Raw genomic sequence first — 15,588 nt, 5'->3', positions numbered from 1 at the left:
CCAAACTGGATTAATTCCTCAGCCGAGAAGACAAGCCTTAAATGACTTGTTGCTTGAGCATCACCGCAGGACTTAGAGTAAGAAATGTATCCAGCATGGAAAGGGAATAAGCAAACGTTATCATTGGCGTGATGAACGATAAGCAGTTCTTCTTAAAATCTGAAAATAGCCTCTAAGCTGCTTCTGCAAGTATGAGTTGCGTTTGACACTTTGCTTACCAGAAAACCCCCAAAAACCATAAAAAAAGGTGCAGTGTCATAAAGTGGATAAAAAATTATTGATTAGTAAAGCTAAGTAAGAATGGAAGTTACTAACACCAAGCTTAAACTGTCTAGCAAGTGTGTCTGCTGCTAAGTTACTAGTAAGGTAATGATATTTCAAGCCTGTTGTATTTAGTATGATTACGGGATGTGGTGTTTTCTTCTTTCTTTATCATTTACAGTTCTGATTTTTTTTTTTTTGTGACAAACTTAGCTGGAATGGGAGATATTCCCAGGCAGCCACTGAGTTGTGAAGGGTGCCAGCGTTTTCTTAGGGAAGACTTTCAAGTTTGTAGACAAGGCATTTAAAAGGAGTCTGGCAAAAACTAATGAATCTTGAATTACCTGACTCCTCCCCCAATTATGATGTCCTAGCTCTAGTGGAAGGCATTATCTGACAATGGTCAGGGAAGCCTGACAGTGTTATGTAGGAAGATTTCTTACAGTACAGAATCTACAGGATTATAACCAGAGAATGTAAAGGTATCTTACACAGAGGATCCACAGGGACTTGATGGCTGTAGAGTAGCTTACATAGCAGGAGCAATCCTCTGCAAAGACCTCCTCTGCAGTAACTACTTGAGGTGCAAAGCTAGTATTCAGTGTGGTAACCAAAGCACACAGAGTCTCTCTTCTGAAATGTATTTCTGTTCTTTTTCTTTTCCCACCCCTAAGGTTTCTCCTGGGCAGCTTACGAAAAAATACAGCTCATGCTCAACAATATTTATAGATGACAGCACCGTCAGTCAGCCTAACCTTAGGAGCACAATAAAGTGGTAAGAACCATTTGTCATCAACAAGGGGCCGAGTGGCATTGCAAGGTTGGTTTGGGATTCTGTGGTGCTCTCATCAGTCCCAAAGCCGGTCGCACACTTGAATGAGAGGAGCACAGCACTGCTTAGCCAGGTTGGTCACGGAAGGGTCGGAGAGGTGTTTTTTTTTGGTTGCAGAGCCAAGGTCCTGCTGTATTTCAGAGCAGTTATCACTGTGCACTTGTGAATCTGAGGCAGTGCAGAAGTGTCAGCATTTTGGGTTTAGGAGCATGTGTTGGGGTGGGGGCCTCAAAGGGTTCACACTGAAAGCCAAATCCAGACACTCGCGATCTGGGGAAAAGTTGCAATGGGCTTTGTATGGAGTTGCCGGAAAGGTTTGCAGGAGTGTTTGCCACTTGCCAGCGGTGCTAGTCTGCCCTCTAGCCGTGGATCACAGGATGTGGCTGCCTTTGGTTTTTAGTTCTAGCCTTTCCATTTGCTCTTGGTATGTTTGTTATTTTAGGTAGGTGAGTTGAATTTAGTTGTCTTGGTTCTCCAGTGGACACGGGTGTTTGACCATCTTTGTTCTGCGTACCACAGAGACAGTTCTTTGCACCTGCGCGATACCAGCCGGGAACTGAGAAGAGTCTTGCTGTGCTTGAAGGGAAACGAAAGCAGAGTTGCTTCAGGGCCAGAAGGCTTTACTGTTTTAACAGTTCAGGAATGTCTGAGTTGATTCGTTGCTTTAAAGTCTGGTTTTGGACAAAGGTATCCAGCATGTCACTCCTTTTCTGGAGAAGAAAGAACCCAAAAGATGGTGCTTGTGCTATTTTGAAGCAGTGTACGGCTGGCAACAGATCAGAGCTTGCCCACAGTGGATTCCTGTGATGGCAGGGTTCCTGTTGTCACTGCCAGCAGTGTCTGAAATTTGGCTGCAGTAGATGAGTGTCAGTATGAAATCTGTTGCCTTACCTGAGTCAGCAGAGACTGAGATCTCTTCTTGTTCCCTTCTTGGATTATGCTGGCATATCATCTTGATTGTTCTCCTTTTTCTTTTTTAGATGGGTCCTAAATTAGCCAGAGACATGTACTTAAAACATCATCAGGACCTCTACAACAGTGTATCTAACATCAAGTAGAACTCTTACTATATTGTAGTTGTGAATAGTCCACATTTTCAGTTAATGTCTCCTAATCACGCAGTGAAGGTGTAATGCTTAATGTGGCACAGCATTTATTTCATGGCACAAATATCTGTACAATGAATGTAAAAGCAGTTTGGCTAGCAAATTTGATTTGGCCAGTTTGGGTTCAGGCAGGTAAACATCAGAGATGAGACAAAGTACTCGAGAATGTGAGAGGAAGCGAGTGCATAATGGATTCTGAATGTTTTGCCATGAACAACAGCTGTTGCAGTCGGATAGCATGCACAGAATATGCTTTAAGTCTTTTTTTTCCCCTTTCTCTTTTTTAGTGTCACATTAGCAATATTCTACCATATAAAGAACAGGTGAGTGAATTTTTTTCTGCAATATAAGAACTTTCTTTTTGAGCTAGGGATATGGTCTTGGTCACCTCAGGAACGACTTAAAGGAGTTGAAATACCTGGCATGTTACGCTGTATCTGCTTCCCCTTTGTACCCCTGTCGAGCTGGTACGGCAGGGTCAGTAATACACCTACCCAGTGGCGCATGCTTCATTGCGAATGAAGCATAAAAAACGCAAAAAGGAAAATACGCTTAACTCGCCACACATCAGCCTTTGGACTTTGTTTAGCTTTTCCTGAATACAGATTGGTTTTGATGGGCAAAGGAACACTCTGTCCCATGTACAAATAACCCTTGGCATTACAGCTAGCTACAGCATATGCTGCAAAATTACAGCTGCCTTTTTGAAATAAAGCTATTAACGAGACAGTTTCACATTTTAAGGGAGAAGAGCACTAAGCATGATATGATAATATGAACAGCTTCTTAAATATGCAGTTATAAGATCTTGTCATTAAATGCTTTGCAAAAATACAGCAGAACTTCCTGCCATGTTCTAGGAAAAGCTTAACTACAAAGTATGTCCCTTTGTGCTCTTTAATGAGTAATACTTTTTAGTGGAGTGTAGCATTACTCTTGTTGCTAAACCAGAGACTCTTGCTTTGTAGAGATTCGGACAGATCATTGGATATTTTTGATGAAAAATCTCATCCTCTCACAGTAAGTAACTTCTTGATCCTCTTGAATGTGTATTGATACACGTATTTTTTAGCATCTTGATGTGTATTGTATAATTCATAAAAATGTCTTAGCAGCAAGTCACAAGCAAATTGATCTTAAATTGTATCTTTTATGTGTAAAAAATACGGGGCAAAGAGTGTCCTGTGGACTTTGTTATCAGCTAGGTCATGAACAGAACCCAGTCTAAGTGTTGCAAAGTATGTTTGATTTGTGTACGCTTTGAATATAAATAGAAAGCAAGCACGTGCTGATTCTTGCATATTTCATATCTGAACTTTCCTGTCTGAGTCCTTTCTTTCCTTCTTCAACACCACATTAATTAAACTGCTTCCTATTTATTTAGTAAACCATAGTTAGTAGATACGTGCCTAACCTTTTAAATGACTGCAAACAGGAGAACATAATACATGAAGAATCACACAAAGCAGGAGACATCGAGTTTGGTCTTTAAAAAGCCTGAAGGGCAAAATTTGCAAGCAGCATTAAGTGTATCATCTGCTTTAAGTACGAGCTAGGAGCATTCAGCACGTGATTTTGATGTGGCTGGTCCTGGCACACCTTGTTAGGCAACCTTTAAGATGCAAAACCTCATAGTACAGGCAAGTGCAAGAGCAGCGTGTGCTTTTTATGTCCAGTTTGGGCACTGCTACCTTAATGGCTGTCCTGCAGAGCCACTTCCTTCACCCTTCATTTGAAATTAATTTAGGAAGGTTCTAGTGGCTTTAAAAAACCAGTTTGCTCTGGAACTTACCTGAGTGAGTGCAGCTTAACTTATCTCACAGATTGGGCTTGTTAACAAAAAGTTTTTAATAAACAGTTAAGTATTTTAAGTTTGTTAGAGTTTCATCCCTAAACATGACCCATTGTGCTAGGAATTGTATGCTTGAATAAATCCAACTCTTTACTCAACAAAAGTAACGAGCTTCAGGAGAAGAGCTATATTAAAAATGCCTTATGTGGACTGTGGCACTTCAAGAGAAAAGTCTGGTCCCAAACTGTTCTAACTGCCCAAATCTGTTGTTCACATTGAGAGTTATTTATGTAAGATGACCTCTACTTTATCAGACCATTTCTGTTATTTATTTCAATTATTTAGCAACCTGACATCTTTTGATCCTTTCGTATAGCCTACTTGCTGTTCAGTCAGCATGAACAGAGGAGAATCACTGTGCCCTTCAGGGAACACTTAAAGGTCTCCTCTACCTTACTGCAGCACGCAGACAGAACTACAGGAGTGACTGCTGCCCTACTTCTGAGGGGCAAGATACAAGTGGCTCGGTAGTTTCTATAGCCGTAGGGTTTTGGCTGGGTACCTGCAGTTAAAAGGTTAATTAGCTGGAAGAAATCTCTGAACACCTTGTCCTCTAAAGATTGAGTCACAAGGAGTCCAAATCCAGGCTCCATTGATCCCAGTAGCAGAAGTAGCAGCCTTCGAGTTAATCTGCATCACAGGGCTTAGTCACAAGTAGCAGTCTGTCCTTTCCTCCTCAGTTCCAGTCAGCAGAAGCGTACTTCAGACGGGCTGTTGTACCGCTCGTAGCGCAGGAATCATGCTCGTGGTGTTCCTAATGTTGCGCGCCCACTGTGAAGAGGTAACCTCCCTTGGTTAGCAGTCTGTTGGAAGGCTGTGTGGAGAGTGCAAGGTTAAATCTAGCTGTTGATTAGCTTTCTTGCCTTTCTGGAATCTCTCAAGAATGAGTCCTGTGATGACAGCATAAGTTACCTTCCAGTTCTACCTGTGACAGAATTAATTCCTCAGCTGGAAGGGGAATCTTGGGAAGTCTCTTAATTTTGCCTTTTGAAGAGTCAGTGCTTCCCTGGTGTGTATATCTCTGATTTTCTTACAGGGAGAAACCCTTGTTTAATCTCTTAGTCTGTAAAATTAGCCTTAGAGGTCAAGAAAGTGTTCAAAACAAAGGTATTGGCTAAAGCTATTGTTTTGTTTGGAATAATCGTAATACTGCAAGGCCGCTCGCTGCTTTCAGTGTACGATCTTGCTCTGTCCCTGTGACAGGGAGGGGTTGTATACACTTCTGCTGGGTGAGAAGAGACCACCATGTGTGGCTGTTCAAGTCAGCATTATGTAAGACAGAATTCCAGTAACTGAGAGAACTTTCTTTCAGCGGGAAGAAGTTCCAGATGACTACTACAAGCATGATCCTGACCACAAGCATACGCTCTTCAGTGCTGCACAGCTGACAGCTGAATGTGCAATAGTGACACTGGTAAGAGAGGGTAACTAAAAAGGAACTTACTTTTTCAGCATATGACTACGTAATCCTTAATTACTTGTCTGATCAAACATTGTTTTGTAATATATAACTTGCTGAAGAAGCTTGAGAAAGGCAGAACAGTGGGACACTGAAAACAGTGGGGCGTAATAAGGTCAGACACAAAAACATCTTTTATTTCAGTTGTGGGGAGGGGAAAGTGGGAGTTGTGAGTTCATATTGAGCAGAACAGTGCCAGTAACATCACCTAAGGAGTCAAGGATCATTACTGTAGGAACTCCAGGAGATGAACTTTCTCATTATGATGACCTCCCGTCACTGCCACCTTACTATCAAACTGGTTTTTAATTAAACCCAAGAGGCTACAACTTTCCCCAGGTGACATGGAGGTACTTGGAACCTTAGAACAATAGTAAGAAAATAATCTCATTACAGTTTGTTTGATTTCAGAAAGCAAGAGGGCTATAAACATTTGATGATAATACTGATATTATTTATACACACCTAGAGGCATACCTGTACATATAGGTGTATGAAGGGAAATTTAAAAAGCCCACAACACAGATAATTGCTGCTTTAGGCAATCTCTTAAACCACACTTTGCGTACTAGACTTCAGTCTTCATTGTGGCTTCTTTCTGAAAAACAGTCTGAACGGAGAACAGAACTGTCATGAAAAGACAATGTGGCAGTTAAGCAAACTCAGCTCGAAGGACTCCCTTTAATAAGGAAATAAGTAACTAAAAGGCCAGAGAGTTGGAGCTATTGAAACTGAGAGTAGTTTGAGGTTTTTGCTTTTCCAAAGACATGCAAGCAACTTTGGTGGAAGACGATGAGAATTAAGCCCGGGCACTCTGAAGTGGATTTTACCACTAGATGGCCCCGTTATTGTAGGAACACCTTCAGTCCACCTGAATGCTGCAAGCAAAGGATGGGAAGGAAGTGTGTGGAGACCCTAGTAATAAAGATTGATCCTGCCCTTAGACCTGTACAGCAGCTTCCTGCACCCACTAGTTTATCTGAGGTTTCACTGCTTTAGGGAATACAACATTAAACCCAATCTGTAGTCAAATTTGACAGTGCAAGTTACTTAGTATGTGAAGTACATAGGTGAAGTAGAAATAGCACTTTACACTTTCATGGTGGAAAGATGGTGATTAATGCATCTTGGCCCCGTGACTAGAGATCACAGCGTAGGTTTGAGCACTTCCTGTCGAGCTACAAGTGCTGAACCTTAACCGTGATGGAAGGCTAGTGTCATGCTGTGATTTACTAGCCCAGACAGGCCCTAAGGAGAGCCTGTTGGTGAATCTGACTCGGTGGCAGGAAGAACTCTGGCAGTGTCTCCCTGAAACAGCAGTCCTCATTGCTCAGAAGTGATTCTGCAGTGTCTTTACTGTGTACCTTGGTGGTGCAGTTCTTGTCTTATAATAAAATATGGAACCTGTAACTTCTGAAAGTTTGGATTCTAAAGTGTAAGTAGTAAGCGCTAATACTTACTTTGGCACACTTAACGGTAATGGGATAAAATAGATTGGACTGGCAAACTTGCAGCTCAGAACTCAGCTCCAGCTCTTAATTGCACACAAAACTGTTGGGTTTTTCTTTCTTTTTTGTAGGTTTATTTGGAAAGGCTTTTAACATATGCAGAGATTGACATATGCCCTAGTAACTGGAAGAGGATAGTCCTAGGAGCTATTCTGCTGGCTTCGAAAGTCTGGGATGATCAGGCTGTGTGGAATGTGGATTATTGCCAAATATTGAAGGACATAACTGTTGAGGACATGTAAGTTGCAGTGTTTGGTGAATCTGCAGTGGTGGGGTCTTTGGTTTTTGTTTTTCTTCTTTTGTGATCATACTGAAAAAATGCCTGTGCCTGAAGCTCTAGTGTATGTACATGATGTGTATCTGGTGTCTGTCCTCGTTCCCTTTTTTACCTATGACTCTTTGGATAACCCTGCTTTGAGACAACTCCATATTAATATTTCTAATTACTTGGGTGAGTAATTGCAAAGTTGGCTTTCTTCACTGTCTGTCCCCCAGTGATGAACCATGGCACTGGCTGCTTGTTTCCACTAAGTTTTTGCATTGGCGTAACTCTAAGGTACCCAATTAGTAGTCTCATCAAAAGTCTGAGAGGGGAAAAATAGTGAACTCCATTTGTTCCCTGCCCATTCTGTTTTAAAACTTGAAAACCAGCAGGGTAAGCCGTAACTTGTGACTTTGGTGTCTGCTCTTGTGTCCAGCTAAGGCCTAAACATCTCAAGGTCTGAATTCCTAGCCGCTGCTGCTGGCAGATAGGTGTCGTTTGTGTTGGTGCCTGTGGCTGCGTGTGTGCCATCCAGCTACAGCTCATCCCCTTTCGGGGAGTTCTTAGACTTGCCTATGGTGCCGAGAACAAAATTCTCAATCTTGTTTATGGGAGGCAGTTCCTTGTATATATTTTTGTCCCAGATGTAAATTTCTGTAGTTTCAGAGGATGTTCATCCTTGTGGCTCCAGGCTCATACTACGGGCTGGAGGTGTGTTTATGTGGAGTGGATTTGGGCCATTAGATTGTTAAATTCCTTCTTGCAAATTTCTGGAAGCTTTGAGATGTCAACATGGTGGTTTTAATTCCATTTGCCAGCTTGTTCCCCTGTGTCCCTTATTATCACAGTGGTAGAAATGCCAGAAGGCAGCTCAGGGTCAGGCTTTCTGCCCTTAATAAACTTCACGACGTCTTGCGTGTGTGTGAGTGTTATCACACCGCTGTGCTGTAACTGAGCACGTCGCAGGCCTGTGTAGTAACAGTCAGTTCTAGTGCGGGAGCAGACCGAGGTGGCACGGTTTGGCACGGAGAGGCTGCCTGTGTGAGAGCGTGTTCTTGCCCCAGGCTCTTCCCTGGATTCAGCCTACCGTTAATATATAAAATACAGTAATTATTTATCTGAGACTCTTCAAGAGGAGGAATATCCCATTTTCTCCCTTTTAGGTGGGGGCAACATTTCTGAAAACAGGGCAGTTTTCTGCACCAAAACAGTTTTTGTTCTAGTTATTTCACGTCACCAACAGCAAATGTGGTACCTTGTTTTATACGCACCCCTTGCCTGGAAGTTTTTTGTCTCCAAATGGAGGGCTGTGCCAGCCCTGCTCTCAGGAAAGCGTAATTAGTGGTTTCATGCAATGTACATCTTCACTCAACCTGGCTCAGAGTGCTGATCTCGCTGAGGAACATACTTGAAGCGTTGCTGCAAGTAACTCTGAGATGGCTGAAGTGGGGTCAGTGATGCTGGGAGTGCAGGAGTACACATCTTGCTCTTTTTGATGTCTCTTCTTCTAGCCCTATTTGGGACAAATCAAATTGATAGCACTGAAAATATCTGTAACAAGCAGGATGTTTATTCTCTATTGTTGATGCTGGGTCTGCTGAAATTGTCAGTACTTACATTTTCAAAGTAGTGATAGTGGTAAAGAAAATAGATTGAATTTAGGCTTATTTTTTCCTCCCATTTGAAGATGGGACTTCTGTAATCCCATCTCATTTGAAATTACTTAGACCTTTGAATTTAGGTATGGGCAGAAAGTGTACAACCCAGTTATGGCAGTGGACTGGGGGGTGTCCATCGGCAGGCTTCACTGCTCCTGGGTGGGGCAACAGCCACTGTAATTGCTTAAAATTCCCAGCAAAACGGAGTTTTAGGTTTGTAAGTCTGCTTTGAATTAATAGTTAGCACTACAGCTAATTGTCAGCTTTAGTAGTTCCAATATTTTTGCGTGTATGCGTATGAGCCGGGCACCTCCTTCGACGGTGCACCTCATCCTCACCAAACAGGCTCCTCCCTGCTTCGACACCCGTGTGGCAGCCCCACTTCGCAGCTCTGGTAGCAGCTCCGGAACTGCGTGTGGGTTAGTTTGTTCAAGGGTGTGAGCCAGGCCTCGGGGCTCTTCCCACTCAGAGCAGGTAAAGCACGCATCTCCCTTTTTCTGTCACAAGCCCTTTCTCGTTTGACAGAGCAAAGGTGGGTTTTCTACTGAAAGGGGGTTTTCTTTTGTTTTTTTGGGAGTGTGTGTTTGTTTTGTTTTACTTATTTCTAATGGGGGGGGAAAATCAAAGGAAATTAAATAGATATCTGGCAGTCATCCTTTGTCAAAACTTGCTTGCTTTGATGAGAGTGAATCCATAATCACTGAAAAATGAACTGTGCAGCTGCTAATCTTGCTATGACTGCTTGTAAGGGCACACACGCTGTTCATTCTTTTGGCTACATGGATTGGTGCATAAGGCCCGGAAAACACATGGGCATTACCCTTTCCCAGGTTTTAAACCACTGCTAATAGACTTGTTAATCCAATGAAGGATTGTATTTTTACACAATTAAAATGTATTAGCGTAGGGAGTACAAAAGGGGCAGTGAAGAGTGTTGATTCACAGGGTAAATCAAGCTCTGATCAGCTGATCATCAAAACATTATCTGATTTACATTTCTATAGGCTTATGACCATATGAACAGGAAATTAATTTTGGCACTAGGTTCAATGGTACTCAAGTCCACTGTGCTAGAAGCGAGCACAAAGGTGCTATTCATACTGAGACCCGCCAGCCAATGCGGGACACAACCTGCATGATTCCTTGGTTTATTCCCCTCCCACCCCCCCGTAGGTAAAACAATCATTTTAAAAGCTCCCAAAAAGCGAGAACAGCCTTGGCACTGAATCTGTGCGACTTATCTGGTGTAGTCATGGTTGGCCTATACAGCTGCTAAATCCTGTTGAGACAGGTCTGCTACCGGTAGGAACAGTCGTTGAGTTAGTGTTGAGCCGAACCGTGTGGCTCGGGCACCACCCGTTTCCTATAGGTTGAGTTGTAAACCACCGTTTTTCCTCTGTAGAACCCTTCGGATGCAGCTGGCCATGTACAGTAGCTGCAGTAGCCTTGCGTGTCACCGCGCTCTCCCTGCTTTCCTCCAAATATTTTGCCCAGTGAAAATAGACGAGTGAGTAAAAACTGGACAGTGCCCTTTGACACAGTACTTTGTTATCCTGCCTAATGCTGTTGAAGAGAAAATTCCTTCTCCCACCTAATGCTGCTTATTTATTTATTTATTGGAGATGAATCCATGTTGCTTCAAGAGGCTTTTTTCTGCGAGATAATAGCAGCAGCTCTTCATAGATCCATTTGTTGCCGTGGTGATCTGCCTACTCCTTTTGTTAGTCCGCCTCTACTTCAATAAACCCCCTTCCTGTTATCAGCCTGGTGAAAATGTCTGCAAGTTCTTCAGAGCTAATAAACAGCATACATCATTCCTTTCATCTGATCACTATAGCGTGGGGCCGTCCGAGAGTGAGAATGGCGCATGAATTGTACAGCTGCACTAATGGAACTCCGAAGAATGAACCTCCGCGGTCGGCCGAGCGAGTGCGCGACAGGGCACTACCTTTCTCTCCGAGCCGGAGGTGCCAGGACTCAAAAGCTGCACCTTGTTTTGAGCACTAGTGAATGACCTGTCTCTTGAAACTAATAATGTGGAGCTCTCGATGACTATTTCAAAGTTGCTGGGTTTAAAAACAGCCTTGAGGTCTCTGGTGTTTTCAGCCAGCTAAACCAATCTTCTTTTTCCTTTGTCTTCTGTCCCTTATGCCTCCTAGGAACGAGATGGAAAGACACTTCTTGGAGCTACTGCAGTTTAATATCAATGTTCCAGCCAGTGTTTACGCCAAATACTACTTCGATCTTCGCTCCCTAGCAGATGACAACAACCTGAGCTTTCTGCTGGAGCCTCTCAGTAAAGAGAGGGCACAGAAACTGGAGGTAATGGTCCGAGATTGGCCGAGCAGGGGACTCTGTCTCTCTCTGCAGCAAGAGCATCTGTTGCTAATCATGTTAAGTGGCGGTTAGAAAAACTAAAAAGCTTTTAGATTAGTGTATTACGGGCTAATTTAACCCCTTTTTAACTACAGTTAGCACTTCTAAACCCATGCCTAGGCTAAGCTGGTATTCTGAGGGAAGGAAGGGACAGAGATTATGGAAGTCTAGCAGATCGCAAAATAAAACGGACGCTATTTTGGGAACCGCAGCTCGGCTAGGCTACTTAAGATTGAAAGGATTAGTGTCAGATGTAATGGATTGTCTGTCCTTCCCTGGTCACAGTCTGTATTCCCAGCACCTAGAGACAATCACACTCAGACCTTTCTAACTACTACCAGCTGAAGGTTTCCCACTGTGTCCCACTGCATGGCTGCTTTTACATTTAGAGGGAGCACTCTTACTGCTCTCGTGGTTTAATAAACCGTTTGTCTGGGGACAGCTGCAGAAGTAATGTTTCTTTTCACAACTTCTGGAACCTTACCTTCCCAAAGAAGTTGCATACGATAAACTTGGAATAGCTGCTTTTTAGGAGCCCTTCAGAATGTCCAGGGAAACTCAAATCCAGGTGACTGTCCCTTTCTGCTTGATGGGAAAGGCTGCCCTTCTGCGAGTCCCCGCAGCTGCCTTTGGTATCCAGGCTCATTTAAAAAATTGAACTTGTGCAGAGCTGATCTTCTGAGTTGCTGGAGATACGTACGACATTTTAAAAATACCTAAATTACCTGGGTTCCCAGGCAAAACTTCTTGCTGGCTCAATGCAACCTTTCATGTGTCCAGGTTTAATTGATGACTCGGCATGTTGTTGTGCTGACCTCTCAACGAAGGCCTTACCGCAGGCCCTGCGTACACTGACACCACAGCCCCATTCAGAGAGGGGTGTGCTGTGGCATTCTGGGCTTACACTGCTCCATTGTCCACCCCCAGGAGCTCTGCCAAGTGCCAGGGGTCTTTATTTTGTCCCAGAAGTGCCTGAACTTTGGGAATAAGTGTGATCCCTCCTGGTCCTTTGGAACGATAGGTATGATATGCCTATGAATTCCTCTATTTAAAGCTAAGCAATGCAACTCTTCTGCTTTGTCTCACCCTTGTTACTTGCACTTCAAGCTGACACTGTCACTAATGGTAAATGTGGTTGTAGGGCAGTTCATATTCCACAGGAAACTGTTTACTGAACTGCTCCGTGCCCAGGCGTAAGTGGATGCTGTACAGATCGTGAGCCTGTGTTGTTTCTTCTTTGCTCGCTTTTGGGGGCTTGGTATTTAGCACCCAATTTAGCAATTTATTTACAGTATAGGATTTGCCACAATGCACTTACTAATGCATGGATATAGGGTTCTAATTCTAAAATGTGATACATATTTAAACCATGTGCTAAAATGTTTAGTTCTACCTTTCAGTTAGAAGCACACAGGCAGCGATAGGAGCCTGTATGAAGCAGCAAATTAGTATTCCAGGGATTGAAAACTGATTTACACCATATGGGCGACTGGGGCTAACTGAGTCAACCCAGGTTGCCTTATGATTGATGTGCTAGCATTAGAGCAGGATGGAGCGTCTGGCTGGTCTTGCACCCAGAGCTCGTGCAGCCAGTGTCTGCAAGAAGGCCACTCTTGAGCCAAATGCATGCCTCCAGAGGATCAGCAGGAATAAATGTAAATAATTATTTTAAAATACACTTAGAGGTTTATTTATGCTCAGGCTGCTTTTCCCCTTTTGAACTTCCAGACACTGTATGGGTGCTGCCTTAAAGGGGAGGTGTAGGCTTGTAGCTGATGGTAGGACTCTGAAAGTTCATCTGGTGCTGGCAGTAAATTATTAATGGAAGGACATGTTCAGGGCTGAAATTCAGTTCAGCCTTTTATGACAGGCATCCTTATTTATTGGCATTGACAGTGCCTGAAGGCTCCAGTCAGAAATAGGCCTTGCAGGGGAGGACACGCTGTTTTCTTGGACAATCCTGTGTGACTAGGATTTAAATAATTAGGCTTGTTACTCAAATAGCTGCACGGGAGTGAAGGCTGCTTGACTAGCTAGATAAGTAGAGCAGAGGCAGGCCAGTAAATGGGTGAAAAGCTGTTAAATAGTAAGTTGTGCGCCTGTGCTGATGTTTAATAGCTGCATTAAAGTGCCATGGCTAGTGCCATGCCATCGAGCAGTGGGCTGCCCTCCCTTCTGCGACCTTTTCAGGAACCTGATCGTGTGAGTGATCCTGGGAAGAGCATGTTGAGAGTGTAGAGAAGGTAAAGGCAAAAGGGATGTGTGAGTAGAACTTCACTTGTGTGGAGCAGCCAAGGGCAAAGGTCCCTGAGGGGAATGCAGAGACCTTTTCCGTTTGAACCTCTTCTCTCACAGAAACGGCTGTGTGCGTTTGTGCTGGTAAAACGAAATCTTTGTGGTGCTCTGTGCACCAGACCTGGCTACTAGGCCCAGCTTTAAACATAACTTCCTCAAACTTGTAAGTCTGAAATGGATCCAAGTTTTCCATTGGGTAGTGAGACTGGTAAAAGAATGAAGGTACTTGGACATGGGAAGTGCTCGCTGCCTTTGTGTCGTGCTTTCTGAAGACAGAGCTCTTGTTAGCACGGGGACAGACGCCTGTAATATTTTCTCTCCGAAGTAGTTCTTAGTTACTCTCATTCCAGGTAAAAAAAGGCAGTAGTGTTGCTGCTACCAAGTGCCTGCTCTGTTGTAAAAGCTTCCTTGAAATGTTCAGCCTTTCTAACGTGTACATTTCCTTTTGTGTGGAACACGGTGTCCAGGCTATCTCCCGGCTGTGTGAAGACAAATACAAAGACTTGTCGAAAGCTGCTATGAGACGATCTTTCAGTGCTGATAACTTAGTTGGCATCCGCCGTTCTAATGCCATCCTCTCCTGAGGAGAGAGAAGGGCACAGCACCGTGAACCAGCATCCACGTGAACCGGAGGAGTACCACCACTCCATGCACACAGGCCAGCGGTGATGGTGTCTTCCAGCAAGAGGAGGAGAGGAGGGTAAACTAGCCAAGGGAGCCCAGAGCTTGAGGAGCACACTTGGTGCAACAGATGAGACCTTTTGTCAAATCCACTCTCTCCTCCTTCTAATGTATCCAGAGGTGCAAAAACAAACTTCTCTCCTTCTGTCTCCCACAGATGTTTGCTTACTATGTAGGCCTATAGCTGTGAACTCCTGAGGTTTTTAATAATAAGTAGTTTTAAATTTTAGAATTTAAACACTAACCACATGACTATAGTTACAATGTTCTTCCCTCCTCTCCCCTGTCATCCAGAGTCTTGCTGCATTTGTATTTCAGGTCGATGCAGTGTTAACAAAAACAAAACATGGGACTCTTACAGCGTAAAGCCACTCTGGAGCTGAAAACAGTAGCATAGACACGTGTTGACGGCTTTTCCCTGGTTTGGCTACTAAAAGCTGCTATTATCGGTGATCTGCTCGTAACCAAGAGGCTGCCCAGCAGGAGAAATTCCAGCTCTGTACCCACAGCGTCACTCCAGTTGAGACTGTCAAAAGACTCTGAATGTTCTGACTGGGGGCAGAGATGTGGTTTTATGTATCGTTAAAATGTACAGGGTCCATGCTGCATTTCTTGTGAATTATGGTGCTCCTCTCGTTTTCTAATACTTGTACTGCTCTGGAAGAGACGCAATCTGTGTATTTTTCTGAGGCATTGAATGGGAAAGTTAGTCTGGAAACATCATCACCATCCCAAACAGTGTAGCAACCCAGTGGTGGATGGCGTGTGTGCCGCACTGCTTCTCTGCAGATCTCTTGTGCTATATACAGTGGAGTTCCTACAGCTGATATTGTGCATCCATCTGGCTCTCCTGGGGTGTCTGTTTCCTGGAAGGGATTTACATTCACAATGAGACAGTGATGAGTTTCAGAATCCTGGACTACCCAACCAGGTGGATTGAAAAATTTTGTGTTCAGTTGAGAATTACCAAAAGCTGTCTATACAACCCTTTTTTTTTTTTTTTTTGCAAAGTGAATTTTATCTTGTGCAACTGTGCTAGAGGCTCGGGTTTCGCTCTTTCTGAGACTTTGGAACGGAGCTTACTTTCAGGCTCTGAAACTGAACTCTAAACAGGATAAGTATTATTAGACTCTTCCTGTTACAAGCCTTTGTAGTATCTTTCCTTCTTGGATCCAAATAGATTCTAGGCAGTTTGTCCTAGGAGCAGCTCTCCCTCCGAATGGCACGGGTTTTGTGCACTTCCTCTTCCAGCCAAGGCCCAGACACTCCCCCTGAACAGCAAGTCCGTAGACCTCTGC

At 43.7% G+C, this 15,588-nt stretch overlaps 1 protein-coding gene across 1 annotated transcript in view; it reads left to right on the top strand.

Moving 5' to 3' along the window:
* The window catches only part of LOC104504628 (cyclin-Y-like protein 1-B), a gene marked incomplete at its 5' end in the record, with an annotated part of 29,111 nt that extends 13,975 nt beyond the window's left edge, over positions 1-15,136 (top strand). The window contains 7 exons of the mRNA XM_010148922.1: positions 936-1,036; positions 2,487-2,522; positions 3,168-3,219; positions 5,364-5,465; positions 7,090-7,256; positions 11,098-11,260; positions 14,077-15,136. Of these exons, the coding sequence (XP_010147224.1) occupies positions 936-1,036; positions 2,487-2,522; positions 3,168-3,219; positions 5,364-5,465; positions 7,090-7,256; positions 11,098-11,260; positions 14,077-14,193 (738 nt within the window). The remainder of the gene's footprint in view (positions 1-935; positions 1,037-2,486; positions 2,523-3,167; positions 3,220-5,363; positions 5,466-7,089; positions 7,257-11,097; positions 11,261-14,076) is intronic.
* Between the last annotated feature and the right edge of the window lie 452 nt (positions 15,137-15,588).

This window comes from Eurypyga helias, unplaced genomic scaffold, assembly GCF_000690775.1.
Source record: "Eurypyga helias isolate BGI_N326 unplaced genomic scaffold, ASM69077v1 scaffold14613, whole genome shotgun sequence".
In the NCBI taxonomy this organism is placed as follows: Eukaryota; Metazoa; Chordata; class Aves; order Eurypygiformes; family Eurypygidae; genus Eurypyga; species Eurypyga helias.
This window is presented reverse-complemented; position numbering and strand designations above follow the sequence as displayed.